At 34.5% G+C, this 12,255-nt stretch overlaps 1 protein-coding gene across 1 annotated transcript in view; it reads left to right on the top strand.

Moving 5' to 3' along the window:
- The window catches only part of LOC117339806, a 28,708-nt gene that overhangs the window by 8,769 nt on the left and 7,684 nt on the right, over positions 1-12,255 (top strand). The window contains exons 7-18 of the mRNA XM_033901515.1: positions 136-214; positions 602-821; positions 1,498-1,727; positions 3,061-3,144; positions 3,840-4,354; positions 5,282-5,351; positions 5,968-6,090; positions 8,963-9,027; positions 9,252-9,337; positions 10,051-10,114; positions 10,731-10,891; positions 11,785-11,960. Of these exons, the coding sequence (XP_033757406.1) occupies positions 136-214; positions 602-821; positions 1,498-1,727; positions 3,061-3,144; positions 3,840-4,354; positions 5,282-5,351; positions 5,968-6,090; positions 8,963-9,027; positions 9,252-9,337; positions 10,051-10,114; positions 10,731-10,891; positions 11,785-11,960 (1,873 nt within the window). The remainder of the gene's footprint in view (positions 1-135; positions 215-601; positions 822-1,497; positions 1,728-3,060; positions 3,145-3,839; positions 4,355-5,281; positions 5,352-5,967; positions 6,091-8,962; positions 9,028-9,251; positions 9,338-10,050; positions 10,115-10,730; positions 10,892-11,784; positions 11,961-12,255) is intronic.

Here is a 12,255-nt window from a genome sequence, read left to right as displayed (position 1 = left end):
AAATTTGTCTGGTAATGTTGATACCTGAAAAGCTAGGTATATTAATTTAGCATATTGTATATGTGATGTTTCTTTGTTTTGAATGGTATTAATGCATAAATAACATTTTAAAATGCTGTAATTTTTTTTTTGCAGCCAACGGATGATGAAGTACCCAGATTGTTTGCTGATGCTCCCAAACACTTTAACCCTGATACATTTTACTCCTCAGGAGGTTGGTAAATCACTGCTTTTCTTAAAAGCCTGAAACTATAGATTGAAAATTTATTTATCAATATGCTTTCAAAAGATTGAATTTTTGGTATCTTTGGTAGAAAATAGAACTTGGAGTACATTTTGGAAAAAAAATTCTCATATATTTATCAATAATAGTTGTGTGTCAGGATTTTGAAGTATGGCTTATTTACCAGTGACATGCTGATATGTTATCAAATATAAATACAGCTGTCCATTTTCTTCACAGATCAAATATAAACATCAATTACAGGTAGACAGTCATTACATATGGGTAAATCGTGTAGGACTTAAAATACTCTTGATGGAAATAAAATGTGTTTAACTTTGATAAATTTGATAATATAATTGATGTTGATATCCACAGACTACTCCAACTGTATGGGGACACCTATGGGGACACCTATGGGGACACCTGTGGGGACACCTGTGGTGACAGAGGAGTGCAAGGAAGAAGGGGCGTGGCCTGATTCTGCTCCCGACCAATCAAGTAGCTCAGAATCTCCTCCTTCTGCCTCCTACACCAATCCCCAAACAGGAGACAACACTGATGACGACTCTGGGCCTAAAGTCCAGAATCATGACAGGTACTCTCAACTTTTTGGAACTGGTACTAACAGTTTTTATGTATGAGAATGCCAAACTGTGTCAATAATTTGCAGGTAGTGGTGCTGTTATATTTTGTAAGCATGTAGGTTAATTTATTAGTGTATGTAAAATAAACATTGTTGGATCTTTCACATTCCCATGACGTCACATTGTTTACAGGTTTCGCATTGTGTCTTCAGGCTGTCTGCACTGCTTGACTCTAAGACTGCATTTTGTGTTTTTCAGTGTTTTCAATGTAATAATATCTCATCAATTTAAGCATAATATGTTTAAATGAATGAGATATAAAATTGATTAATAAAACAACATAAAAAGATACCAGGTATAGCATGTAGTCTTACGAAAAACACCAGAATTATGCATAAGAAGTCTACTTTCACTTTGTCACAGCATTTCTGATTGCAGCGGGGATCTGCTGTCATGGCAATGATAAACACCATGGTCTTACCACAATATTGAATTTACTAACTTGTGTGTATAACTGAAAACGTACTACATGAAATACTGTGTCTCACAAAATTATCTGCAAATAATTTGATTAATTATCATCTGTTGCATTCGTGTATCAGTGTGCAGGCATAGCACAGGGTAATGTTGATTATAAGTACCACACTTTTCCATTCTAGAGATAAGACATGTTTCTTTTTTTTAAAGTGATGACAATGATGATGATGAGGGAGATGACAGCGAGGTGGAAAGTCGAACGCCCAGAGAGATGATTCCTGAGTTTGACTTTGCACAGATAGAAAAATACTGGGAAACATCCACTGACAAATTACATGAGAAGATCAAACTAAAGAGACATATTGAGCTGGAGGCAGAGAACACAAAGCTTAAGGAGGACATGCAGGAGCAATCCGCCCTGACATCTGCTGCAGGCGGTGGTAGGCAGATTTATATCACAGCATGTAACTTTCTCTACACTGTTTTAGGCACAAAAAAAATTAATTAGATCTCAGGCACTCCCGCATCCAAAAAAATGTAGCTGCATTGCCGATTTTATTGCAAAACAAAAATATAAAATTTTTGCATGGTAGAACTTTCTCTAGACTGTTATATTTAACATGGTAGAACTTTCTCTAGACTGTTATATTGAACATGGTATAACTTTCTAAGACTGTTATATTTAACATGGTAGAACTTTCTCTAGACTGTTATATTTAACATGGTAGAACTTTCTCTAGACTGTTTTATATAACATTGTAGAACTTTCTCTAGACTGTTTTATTTAACATGGTAGAACTTTCTCTGGACTGTTTTATATAACATGGTAGAACTTTCTCTAGACTGTTATATATAACATGGTAGAACTTTCTCTAGACTGTTTTATATAACATGGTAGAACTTTCTAAGACTTATTTTTAACATGGTAGAACTTTCTTTAGACTGTTTTATTTAACATGGTAGAATTTCTCTAGACTGTTATATATAACATGGTAGAACTTTCTCCAGACTGTTTTATATTTAACATGGTAGAACTTTCTCTAGACTGTTTTATATAACATGGTAGAGCTTTCTCTAGACTGTTTTATATGACATAATGGAACTTTCTCTAGACTGTTTTATATAACATGGTAGAACTTTCTCTAGACTGTTTTATATGACATAATGGAACTTTCTCTAGACTGTTTTATATAACATGGTAGAACTTTCTCTGGACTGTTTTATATAACATGGTAGAACTTTCTCTAGACTGTTTTATATAACATGGTAGAACTTTCTCTAGACTGTTTTATATAACATGGCAGAACTTTCTCTAGACTGTTTTATATAACATGGTAGAACTTTCTCTAGACTGTTTTATATAACATGGTAGAACTTTCTCTAGACTGTTTTATATAACATGGCAGAACTTTCTCTAGACTGTTTTATATAACATGGTAGAACTTTCTCTAGACTGTTTTATATTATAACATGGTAGAACTTTCTCTAGACTGTTTTATATAACACGGTAGAACTTTCTCTAGACTGTTTTATATTTAACATGGTAGAACTTTCTCTAGACTGTTTTATATAACATGGTAGAACTTTCTCTAGACTGTTATATATAACATGATATACCAAATGATTAAAAAGAAGAAAGGAAAGAAGGGAAATGAGAGAAAAGATCTTTCGTAGGACAGATGAAGATCATTCAATGGGTGTCAAAACAATATGTCATATTGGATATTCTTGGTTATACAATGTACCCTGTGTAATGATTGTTGTACATTTCAGGGCGTTTCTCCATCCTAAACTACAGCAGTGATGAGGAGGGTGATACGCCTTTGTATAAAGGGAAGTTTGTGGATACAAAATTCAGTGAGTAAAATTTGTCTAAATCATTCAGTGTTATCTGATAGAAATCTGTTTATGCCTCTCTTAAAGTAGCTATTATAATAAAATTATGGAAAATATGTTTTGTTATTTTCATTCAATTTGAATACCAGTTACTTTAATTTCTTACATACTAAGATTGTGTATCAGTGCACAGTGGTCTAGTGGTAGGATGCAGGATTATTTGATTTAAGGGTCCGTAGTTCGAGTCCCAGCACGGGTCTGTGTTGTATCCTTAAACAAGATTCTTTACTCGGCTGCATGCTCCAGTCAACCCAGCTGTAGATGAGTATGTTGTAGGGCAGTGCAAGCAATGTTGTGTGTAGGCTGTCAGTGCCAAAATGGCAGCTCTGGCTGTATGCTCCTCAGGGAGTTGAAAAAACTTGTTGCTAAAGGCCAAATGACCAGGGATAATAATTTATGGACCACTTTGAGACAGCTGTGTTGCTCTGATAAAGCAATTTATATTTAAACTCCAAATTATTATCATCATTATATCATTGAACTAATTAATATTTGTGTTATCAAGAAGTAGTAACATTCTATTTAGGTTAGTGTTTGGAAATCGCAAACAACAAATTTTAATTCAACTATTTTACTGTATAGAAAATTTCAGAAATTTGGACAATACATGTACTACTTAACACAGGAATTTCAATATGTCTTCCTTGTTTCTGTAGTTGATGATGTCTACGATTCCAATATTGCACTGGATGAAAGTGAAAGACAAGACAAGGAAAATAAACCACCTCCAATTGTGTTGGAAGGCAAGAAAAAAAAATGGGATACATATAAAGTTCCACCGAGATTTCAAAAGAAGGATGCGGGCAAGTCACCTGCAAAAAATAGTCGTCCACCCCCACCGCCGGGCTTTAGTGAAAGTTCTATAAAAACAGAAAGTGAAGAGGTTTACCCACAGGCCCTGGAGTACACAGCCGTGCACTGGAGTGGTGGATCTGATCGGGGGACACTTGGTCCTGGAGAAACACTATCTAACTACAAGGACCCTCCGAGTGGCAGGAATAATTCAGTTACACCTTTGAAACTCGGTGTGAGTGAGCAGGTCAGTGCTCCGTGGGTGGAGGATGTGGAGATTTTGGGAGACGGTGGTGGGGAGACTGTACATATGGATCATATCGCCGCCCTGGAACAGATCAGTCCAACCAAAGTCGACTTCTACAGGGTCGTTAATCAGGTACAGTGATTATCAACTCGTACACTTGTAAGCTAGGGCCCAATGAATATTTATCTGTCACCCAGATTGCATTTTTGTGACCATATAATAAACAAGCATTTGATAGTTATATTTACATTTACTTTCGTTAAAATCTGCCTTTCTTAAATTTTCACCCATTTCCTTGTTTGTTCATTCAAAATAATAGCATCTATAAATCAAATTCCTTTCGGTGATTGATTTGAAACCAGTCTGACAGACAGTACAAAACCTTGCTGTTATAATGATCAAAATAGCGTTTGATTCATTCATAGCGCATAGCCAAGCATTTCCATGATGTTGATCAGAAAGATGTGATCATGTGATCTTGACTTGATCGATCCGCTCATAGATGTAGCCCAGATAAACATTGAGGCAATGGGAGACTGCGGTACCAAAGAACATGTCTTTTTCATGTAGTTTGTCTCAACCCTAGGGTGCATGAAAAAAATATCACACTGGTAAAACAGTGGATATCCCTGTCCAGGGTATTAAAGAGAAAAATTGATTTCAAATATACGAATAAAAAATTTGTATCTAAATTTCATATACTCCGGTTATTTGCATATTTTGTCATGGAAAAAGGGCTATGCAAATAAGCTGGTTGCTCTGTACCTGGTTTTTCTGAAATTCTTCAGTTTGACTGAATTGACTTTCTTGTGGGTGATGTGTCTGAAAGACAGATTGATGTGTCATGTTAAGTACCAATTGACCTCTGTTGTTACCATTAAGCTTCAAATGTCACATAGAGGTGCCTGACAATCAGCTGAGACATAAATAACCCAGCAGTAGGTAACAAATGATATTTCCCTGTCTCATGTATATGAATACAACGTCGTGTAATTCCTAGAAACTGTAAGCAATCATTTTATTTATCGTAGTCAGATTGTTATTTATTAACATTTTCAGATATTAGCTGGTGCTGATAAGGAAAATTATGATGTGACTGCAGCCAAACTGAGGAGGCTGTTCTCTACAGGTATGAAAAAGTTATAGATGGATTGTCTCCCCTTGTTAAGTAACGGGAAAGATTTACAGTTGTGGTACCGGTGTAGCGGGGTATTTTGAATCATGGTGAAATGACCACGGGTTTGAAATACCATTATGGTGGATAAAATCATGTTATAGTAACCTTATTATGGAGGAGTCACTTTACCAAGAGGCTGGGTGGGTGTCATTTTACCACAATGGTATTTTGACCTCGGGTCAATTTACCATGGGGGACAAAATTACCACTACACAGGGTAAATACTTATATAGTATAACATGGTGATCAGAAAATATAATCCGGTGCAGCTTAATACCTGGTAGATAATCTAGCTTCCCAAATCACCCACTGGATAATAAGACACATCAATAACATGTTCTTTTAATTTAATTAATTTTTAATATTATAAATAATGTTTAACCAATGTCAGTGGTCGGTTACAGATGTCACCAAGCATCAAAATATATTTTCTATCAATTTCAAATTGAATGAATTGTGTGAGTCATCCTTTTTTTAATGTAATTGCAATATCCAGGTTAGCAATGCAGACCCTCTGGGCCTCTTGTATTAAAAATGTAATGTGATATAACACTGTTTAAACTTACAGATTTGTTTGTGTATTTGGACACCGAGCAGCTCCAAGGCGTCGTCAACATTCTACTTAACAGGGCTGTGAGATATTATGGGGAACTACACGACTGTTTATTGGAAATTATAGAACTACTAAATGGTAAGTGATCATATGGCTAGTTATTATTGAGTGTAGGGAGAAATCAAAACTATTCAATTAAGCATTGATGTCATTTTTTTTAGTTTCATCGGGGTATGAAACAAATTTTGTTTGCAAACTTCTGTAAGAATCCGCTATGCGGATTCATACAGTTTGCAAACAAAATTTGTTTCATACCCCGATGAAACTAAAAAATAATTGACATCAACGCTTATATTTAATTTTTGAAAATGATTTTCTATTTAAAACATGTTTTATGTACAATTTTACTGGTTTTAAATGGGATTCTTTTTCTCAAATCAATACGCAACGTTAATTGTCATATTGTGACGTCACATTTTTCGCGCCATTCCCGGAATTTCTTTCATAGAAGAATGAAAAGAATTTTTCGACCAATCACATTTGAGAATTTACCATGAAAACAAAGAAAAATTAATTATTGGTGTGTATATGGAGAAATCAGAGGTAGTAAATGGTGTGAGAAATCATAGAAGTGTTTAATGGTGATGCATGGTAGGGAGAAACCATAGGCACCTTAATACAAAATAACCACTAAATCTGGCAATGCTTTGTATATTACAGTCGAATCTGTCCAAGCGACTATCTCTATTAAGCGACTCTCTGTTCTAAGAATTTCAATTCCTCCGAAGCATTTTTCAATGTGATTCAGGCTCTGACACCAATATATATACAGTGGAACTTCGTTAACTCGAAGTCGACGGGACCACGAAAAAACTTTGAGTTATCCGAGTGTTCGAATTAAGCGAGTTATCGTTTTTGGTGAAAAAGTATGGTCAATATTTGTCAACATTTTATAATCATTATAACTTCGCTCTGTCGCTCATCAGTTTAGTGTGAAGACTGGTCAATATATGTAAATATATATGTAATGTTTCGTTATGTCACTTGTAATTTGGTGTAGTTTTGCCGATATACAGTCACGATAAAGTTTCTTTCACTTAGTCACTTCAATAACGATCTGATGTGCAAGTCATGTTTGCAAAAGGTAAACGATAACACAGAATTCGACAAAATAACAAGTCATTAATGTCAAAACAAATAACCGTTTAAGTTTAATACAGATTGCATACAAAACGTAACAGAACCATTACCTTTTATTGGACATATATAAAATACTGTTTGATCGGCCTGCTTACTTTTTATTGATAACCACGCCAGTTCCATGTGTATAAGCACCGGAAGTTGGGCTGCGCATGTGCGTATAAAATGTTACTGTAACTGAGTTGGCGTTTTATCCGATTTAATAGACAGCACTGACCGTTACAGTTGTACTCTCAACACCTCGGCAGTAATTACGCTATTGTTTCAGCAGTTTAAAGATTTAATAGGCGCCGGTGGCTGTGTCATTTCTACACCTGTAAAAACATCAGCCGGGTAGATCTACCGGTGTGTCAGAGATTAGTTCCGCTTGAGCGAACGGGTAGATGAGTTGTTGACTATCGTGTGTAGTGTACTGATATCGGCGACCGCCTGGGAAATTACCTGATGTAAGTAAAGCAGTACTTTTTATCACCAAGACTTGTTGTTGTAAGATTCAACCGACAATTTCTTTTATGAATTTATGAAACACTTATAATAGCATGTAGGTTAGTAGTGCCGATATGTTCAGTATTACAAAAGGAATTTAGCTCTTAAAAAATGTCGGCGTTTGACACCGATCGACGAAAATTATACTTTGAGTTATTCGAACATTTCAAGTAGGATTTTTACTGTTGGGACCAAATTTCAACTTCGTATTATCCGAGTTTTTCGAGTTATCCGAATTCGAATTTTCCGAGTTTTTTTTACTAAGATAAAGAGAGAATTCGGCCGGGACCGGCGAGGTACTTCGAGTTAAGCGGGGTATTCGAGTTATCCGAGTTCAAGTTAATGAAGTTCCACTGTATCAATATTATTGATAATATTATATATACCTGGTAATTTTCGCCCCAGGTTATTTTCGCCCTTGAGCAACACAAAGCAAATCCGCCCCATTTTAGATTTGCCCAATTAATGATTTAAAAAAAATATCCTTTTCTTCGTTTGTAAAATTGAAAAAATTCCATTCGGAATTCTCAATACAGTTGCACTCGGAACACTCGGGACTAATCAAGTTCCCCAATTGTCTTACCAGCATGATATGTGAAATGTAATCGGGTTTGAAATAAAGAACGTTTATCTGTGCTCAGATTTTCTTTTGGTCCCTACTGATTCAAGTAGTATCGGGTATGCATGGGTGATTTTCAGCAAATACGATCAATTTAAGTTCACCGCACCGTGACTAATGACTGATCAGTGTTTTCTCTTGTTCACATGTACATACATGTACTTGAACGGAAACCACAATTAAGCGAGGGTGAACTCATAAAATTAGTCTTTTCCATGGCAGGAATTTGATGCCACTCTGTATATCATTTTTACCATGACTGGACTACATAATTAAAAAAAAAGAATGACTGAATTTTTAAAATAACTCTAGTATGTATCGTTTTTTAATTGGAAATGCTATTAAGCCTAGTACTTGATTTTACAGTTGAAAAGTAAGAGGGTATGTTTGTGATCCGAGTACACTTGGCCCATGTACTATGGTTTATAAATCCTTGAATTCAGCTTGAAAATTATGCCATCATCTTAAATTCGCCCTTTCTTCAAAAGGTGAAAAACTGCGAAAATTAAATAGAGGCGAAAATTACCAGGTATACAGTATTGCCATTTCTTAACCATTCATTTCCCACTTTGTCCAGAGTAATTATCTGTTTGTTCAGCCAGTCCTTGCTTTGGTTTCATATTGACTTGATAGACCAGTATAAAGCACTTGCAATGCCTTGTTTAGGTCTACATTTATTCTGACATGTTTTTTTCTGATTTTCAGTGGCACAAGACTTTCCTGAATGTGTTGTCAATGGGATAAAGAAGCTACATGATATGTACATCACGGTAAGATGATTTTATAGAGAAAATATAAATTAAAAAATTCCCTTGTGTGAAAATTTTTCAAAAGAATGTTTCCATTTTTAAATAATACATAAATTATATCGAGGGGTTTTTAAATTGTTTTCTAAAGACTTTTAAATCTATAATTCATATTTCTGCAGTATTAGATTTAATTAAAGTTTGAAATTATTTAAAAAAGATACTTACTTTGCTGTCTCTTTTCTTAGGTCCCAGACAAGGGAAGGACACTTCACAACCAGTGTAGTAAAATATTTGGACACCTCTTCAGTTTGAGTCTGTTCTGGCATGACAGGTATGTACACTGTTTGATCCTAATCAGCTCGTCTACCCCTGCTTTTTTCTGGGAAAGAGGCCGAATGCGCCTAATATAACTGTAAATAAAAAGGTTGCTTCCCGCACTGATTTTTAAAACTTTTTTCTCTCCTTGGACTTGTTCGTTTATGTGGACAAACTGGTTCTACTTCAGGTTTATATCTTAATAGACCTGCAGATATTACTGCAGGCCTAACAAAATCTTTGTCAAGGTTTGAAAACAACAAAAAAATCACCAGGTCTGTCCTTATTTCATAAACGAACAACTCTGGTCCAACCGTTTGGACAGCGATAAAAAAAAAAACGGCCCTAATTTCACATGGAATCTTGTCTGCTACAAATAGTTGTAATATGTGCACCCCACTTAACATGTTTTGTAAGCTTCAGTGCACTTGTAAGGTTGAATACAACACTGCAGTAAACTTTCACTTCCTATATTTAGTCTTGCAACAATTATATTTATTTTCATAATATTTATTAACTGTCTAGATTTATTTGAGATCTCCAAAACTTTGAGACAATCTTTACAATTATGATTGAAGAGACTTAAAATTCTAAAAAAAAAACGGTAAAAAATTGTTATCAAGGAAATTCAGTGTTGTATGTTGCTTTCATTTAATATTTATACAAGAATGCTAATTTGAAATGATCTTATTTAAAATAAATCTTTATATTTATTAACTACATTTTCAGTGCCAGCTGTGTACAGAAATGCATCTTGGATTTGGTTGAGCGTTGGATGTATTTTAACAAAAAGGTAAAACCTTTTGATAAGAATTTTGAAAATTAATCGGTTATATTAACACTAAAGTATATTTGATATACATGTTTTAGCCTTGTTTATGCCAAAATAAGGGCCTATTGTATAAAAACGTGACCTTAACAAAAATGTTGTCACCTGTCTTAAATAAAACTAAAGACATTTTTTGTAGTGATACTGGACACTTACATTTAATTTCATAACTTTATGATAATTGTGTTTAGAATCAAATGGAGTATTCACTGTTTCTAAGAGGTAGTCCTCTTATTATAAGGCTAGTCTCCTTAGTTTGTCCATATGAACAAATACTGTGTTACAAATACATCTCCTTTCTCAATAAATACCTTATTGTTCATTTAGCTACATAGGAAAGCACTTTCCAGGTATATGTCAGATAGAGGTTATTTACTACATAATTATCTACTTTATGAATAATTTACATGCTGTACAAACCATGGAATTTATTTTATGCTACAAACTTTGTTTCACAAACTTTTAACTCCAAAATACTGTAACAGTTTTAGCACCAAAATTGTTCTATCAGCAAAACAATGTGAGTTTGACCATTTAGATTATACTGCTAGTCTAAGAGTTTAATGTTGTTATGTAACAGGGAACTCAGACGGGTCAGGAAGATCTGGAACAAGTCTATCTCCAAAGTTTTAAGACGATCTGGGTGATCATCGCTGATATCCTCAAGGACAGATTTGTAGACAGATATGACAGTATTCAGTGGGAATGTCGTGACAAGCTCTTCGGCTCCAATATACCCAGGTAAAGTAATAAATAGGTAAAGTCATATACAGGTAAATGCACAGGTAAAGTAATACATAGGTAAAGTCATATACAGGTAAATACACAGGTAAAGTAATACACAGGTAAAGTAATACATAGGTAAAGTAATACATAGGTAAATTCATATACAGGTAAATACACAGGTAAAGTAATAAATAGGTAAAGTCATATACAGGTAAATACACAGGTAAAGTCATACACAGGTAAAGTAATACATAGGTAAAGTAATACACAGCTAAAGTTATCTATAGGTAAAGTAATACACAGGTACATTAATACACAGGTACATTAATACACAGGTACATTAATACACAGGTACATTAATACACAGGTACATTAATACACAGGTACCACTGTCCTATATTTGTATGGGGAAATGACATCTTAATTGAGTTCATTCCCGTTTAAATACAGCTATCTAATGGTAAAAAGAGAATGAGGTACATATTATTATGTTTGATGTACTGAATGTATCTATACTGAACAGGGGGAAACAAGGTCATTTTGTATGTTATTGTATGTGATGTAACATATCTGAAAAAGTCTACATTTTGATGCTTCAGTAATTTTTCTTTTGTTTCTTAGAGACTTCAGTAGCTATTTTAGCTTTATATAAAATTATATAGAGATTAAGCTCAAGTTTAGAGGCCGATACAATGGGATGCCCTCTCTAGATCTATAATGTCATTATTCTTATTTTGTATAAAAAATGTTTACACTCCGTTTGAAGGGACGGACACATTGTTGGATAATTTTCTCTCAGTATTCAAATTTTATGTAATGAATATTGGTGAATTTTGTTCTTTAATAAATTTTGAATCATTACTGTACAACTATATTTATATTAATCCTGTTTCATTTGGTTATTACAGGGCAACAAAAGAACAGCTCCTCGACTTGTACATTAATTGTTTCATCCTGCCGTCAGAGAAGTTCACTGTTGCTGTTGAATGTCAGACAGAACCGTCAGAACATCGCAGACATGTGGGAAGTCAGACAGACCGTCAACAGAAAGTACATACATCCAGCTCAGATCCTGAACACACAGGTTTGTACTCGCTTATTATCGACTGAACACACATATTTGTACTCGTTAATTGACTGAACACACAGGTATGTACTTGTTTATTGACTGAACACACAGATTTGTACTCATTTATTATTAGCTGAACACACAGATTTGTACTCGCTAAATTATTGACTGAACACACAGATTTGTACTCATTTATTATTAACTGAACACACAGATTTGTACTCGCTTCTCATTAACTGAACACACAGATTTGCAATTGCTGATTATTGTCTAAACAGTTTTGCAATCTTTTTCCAACTGTTTAGAATAA

The sequence above is a fragment of the Pecten maximus genome, chromosome 12 (genome assembly GCF_902652985.1).
Source record: "Pecten maximus chromosome 12, xPecMax1.1, whole genome shotgun sequence".
In the NCBI taxonomy this organism is placed as follows: domain Eukaryota; kingdom Metazoa; phylum Mollusca; class Bivalvia; order Pectinida; family Pectinidae; genus Pecten; species Pecten maximus.
The sequence above is the reverse complement of the archived record's forward strand: the minus strand, read 5'-3'. Positions and strand labels throughout refer to the sequence as shown.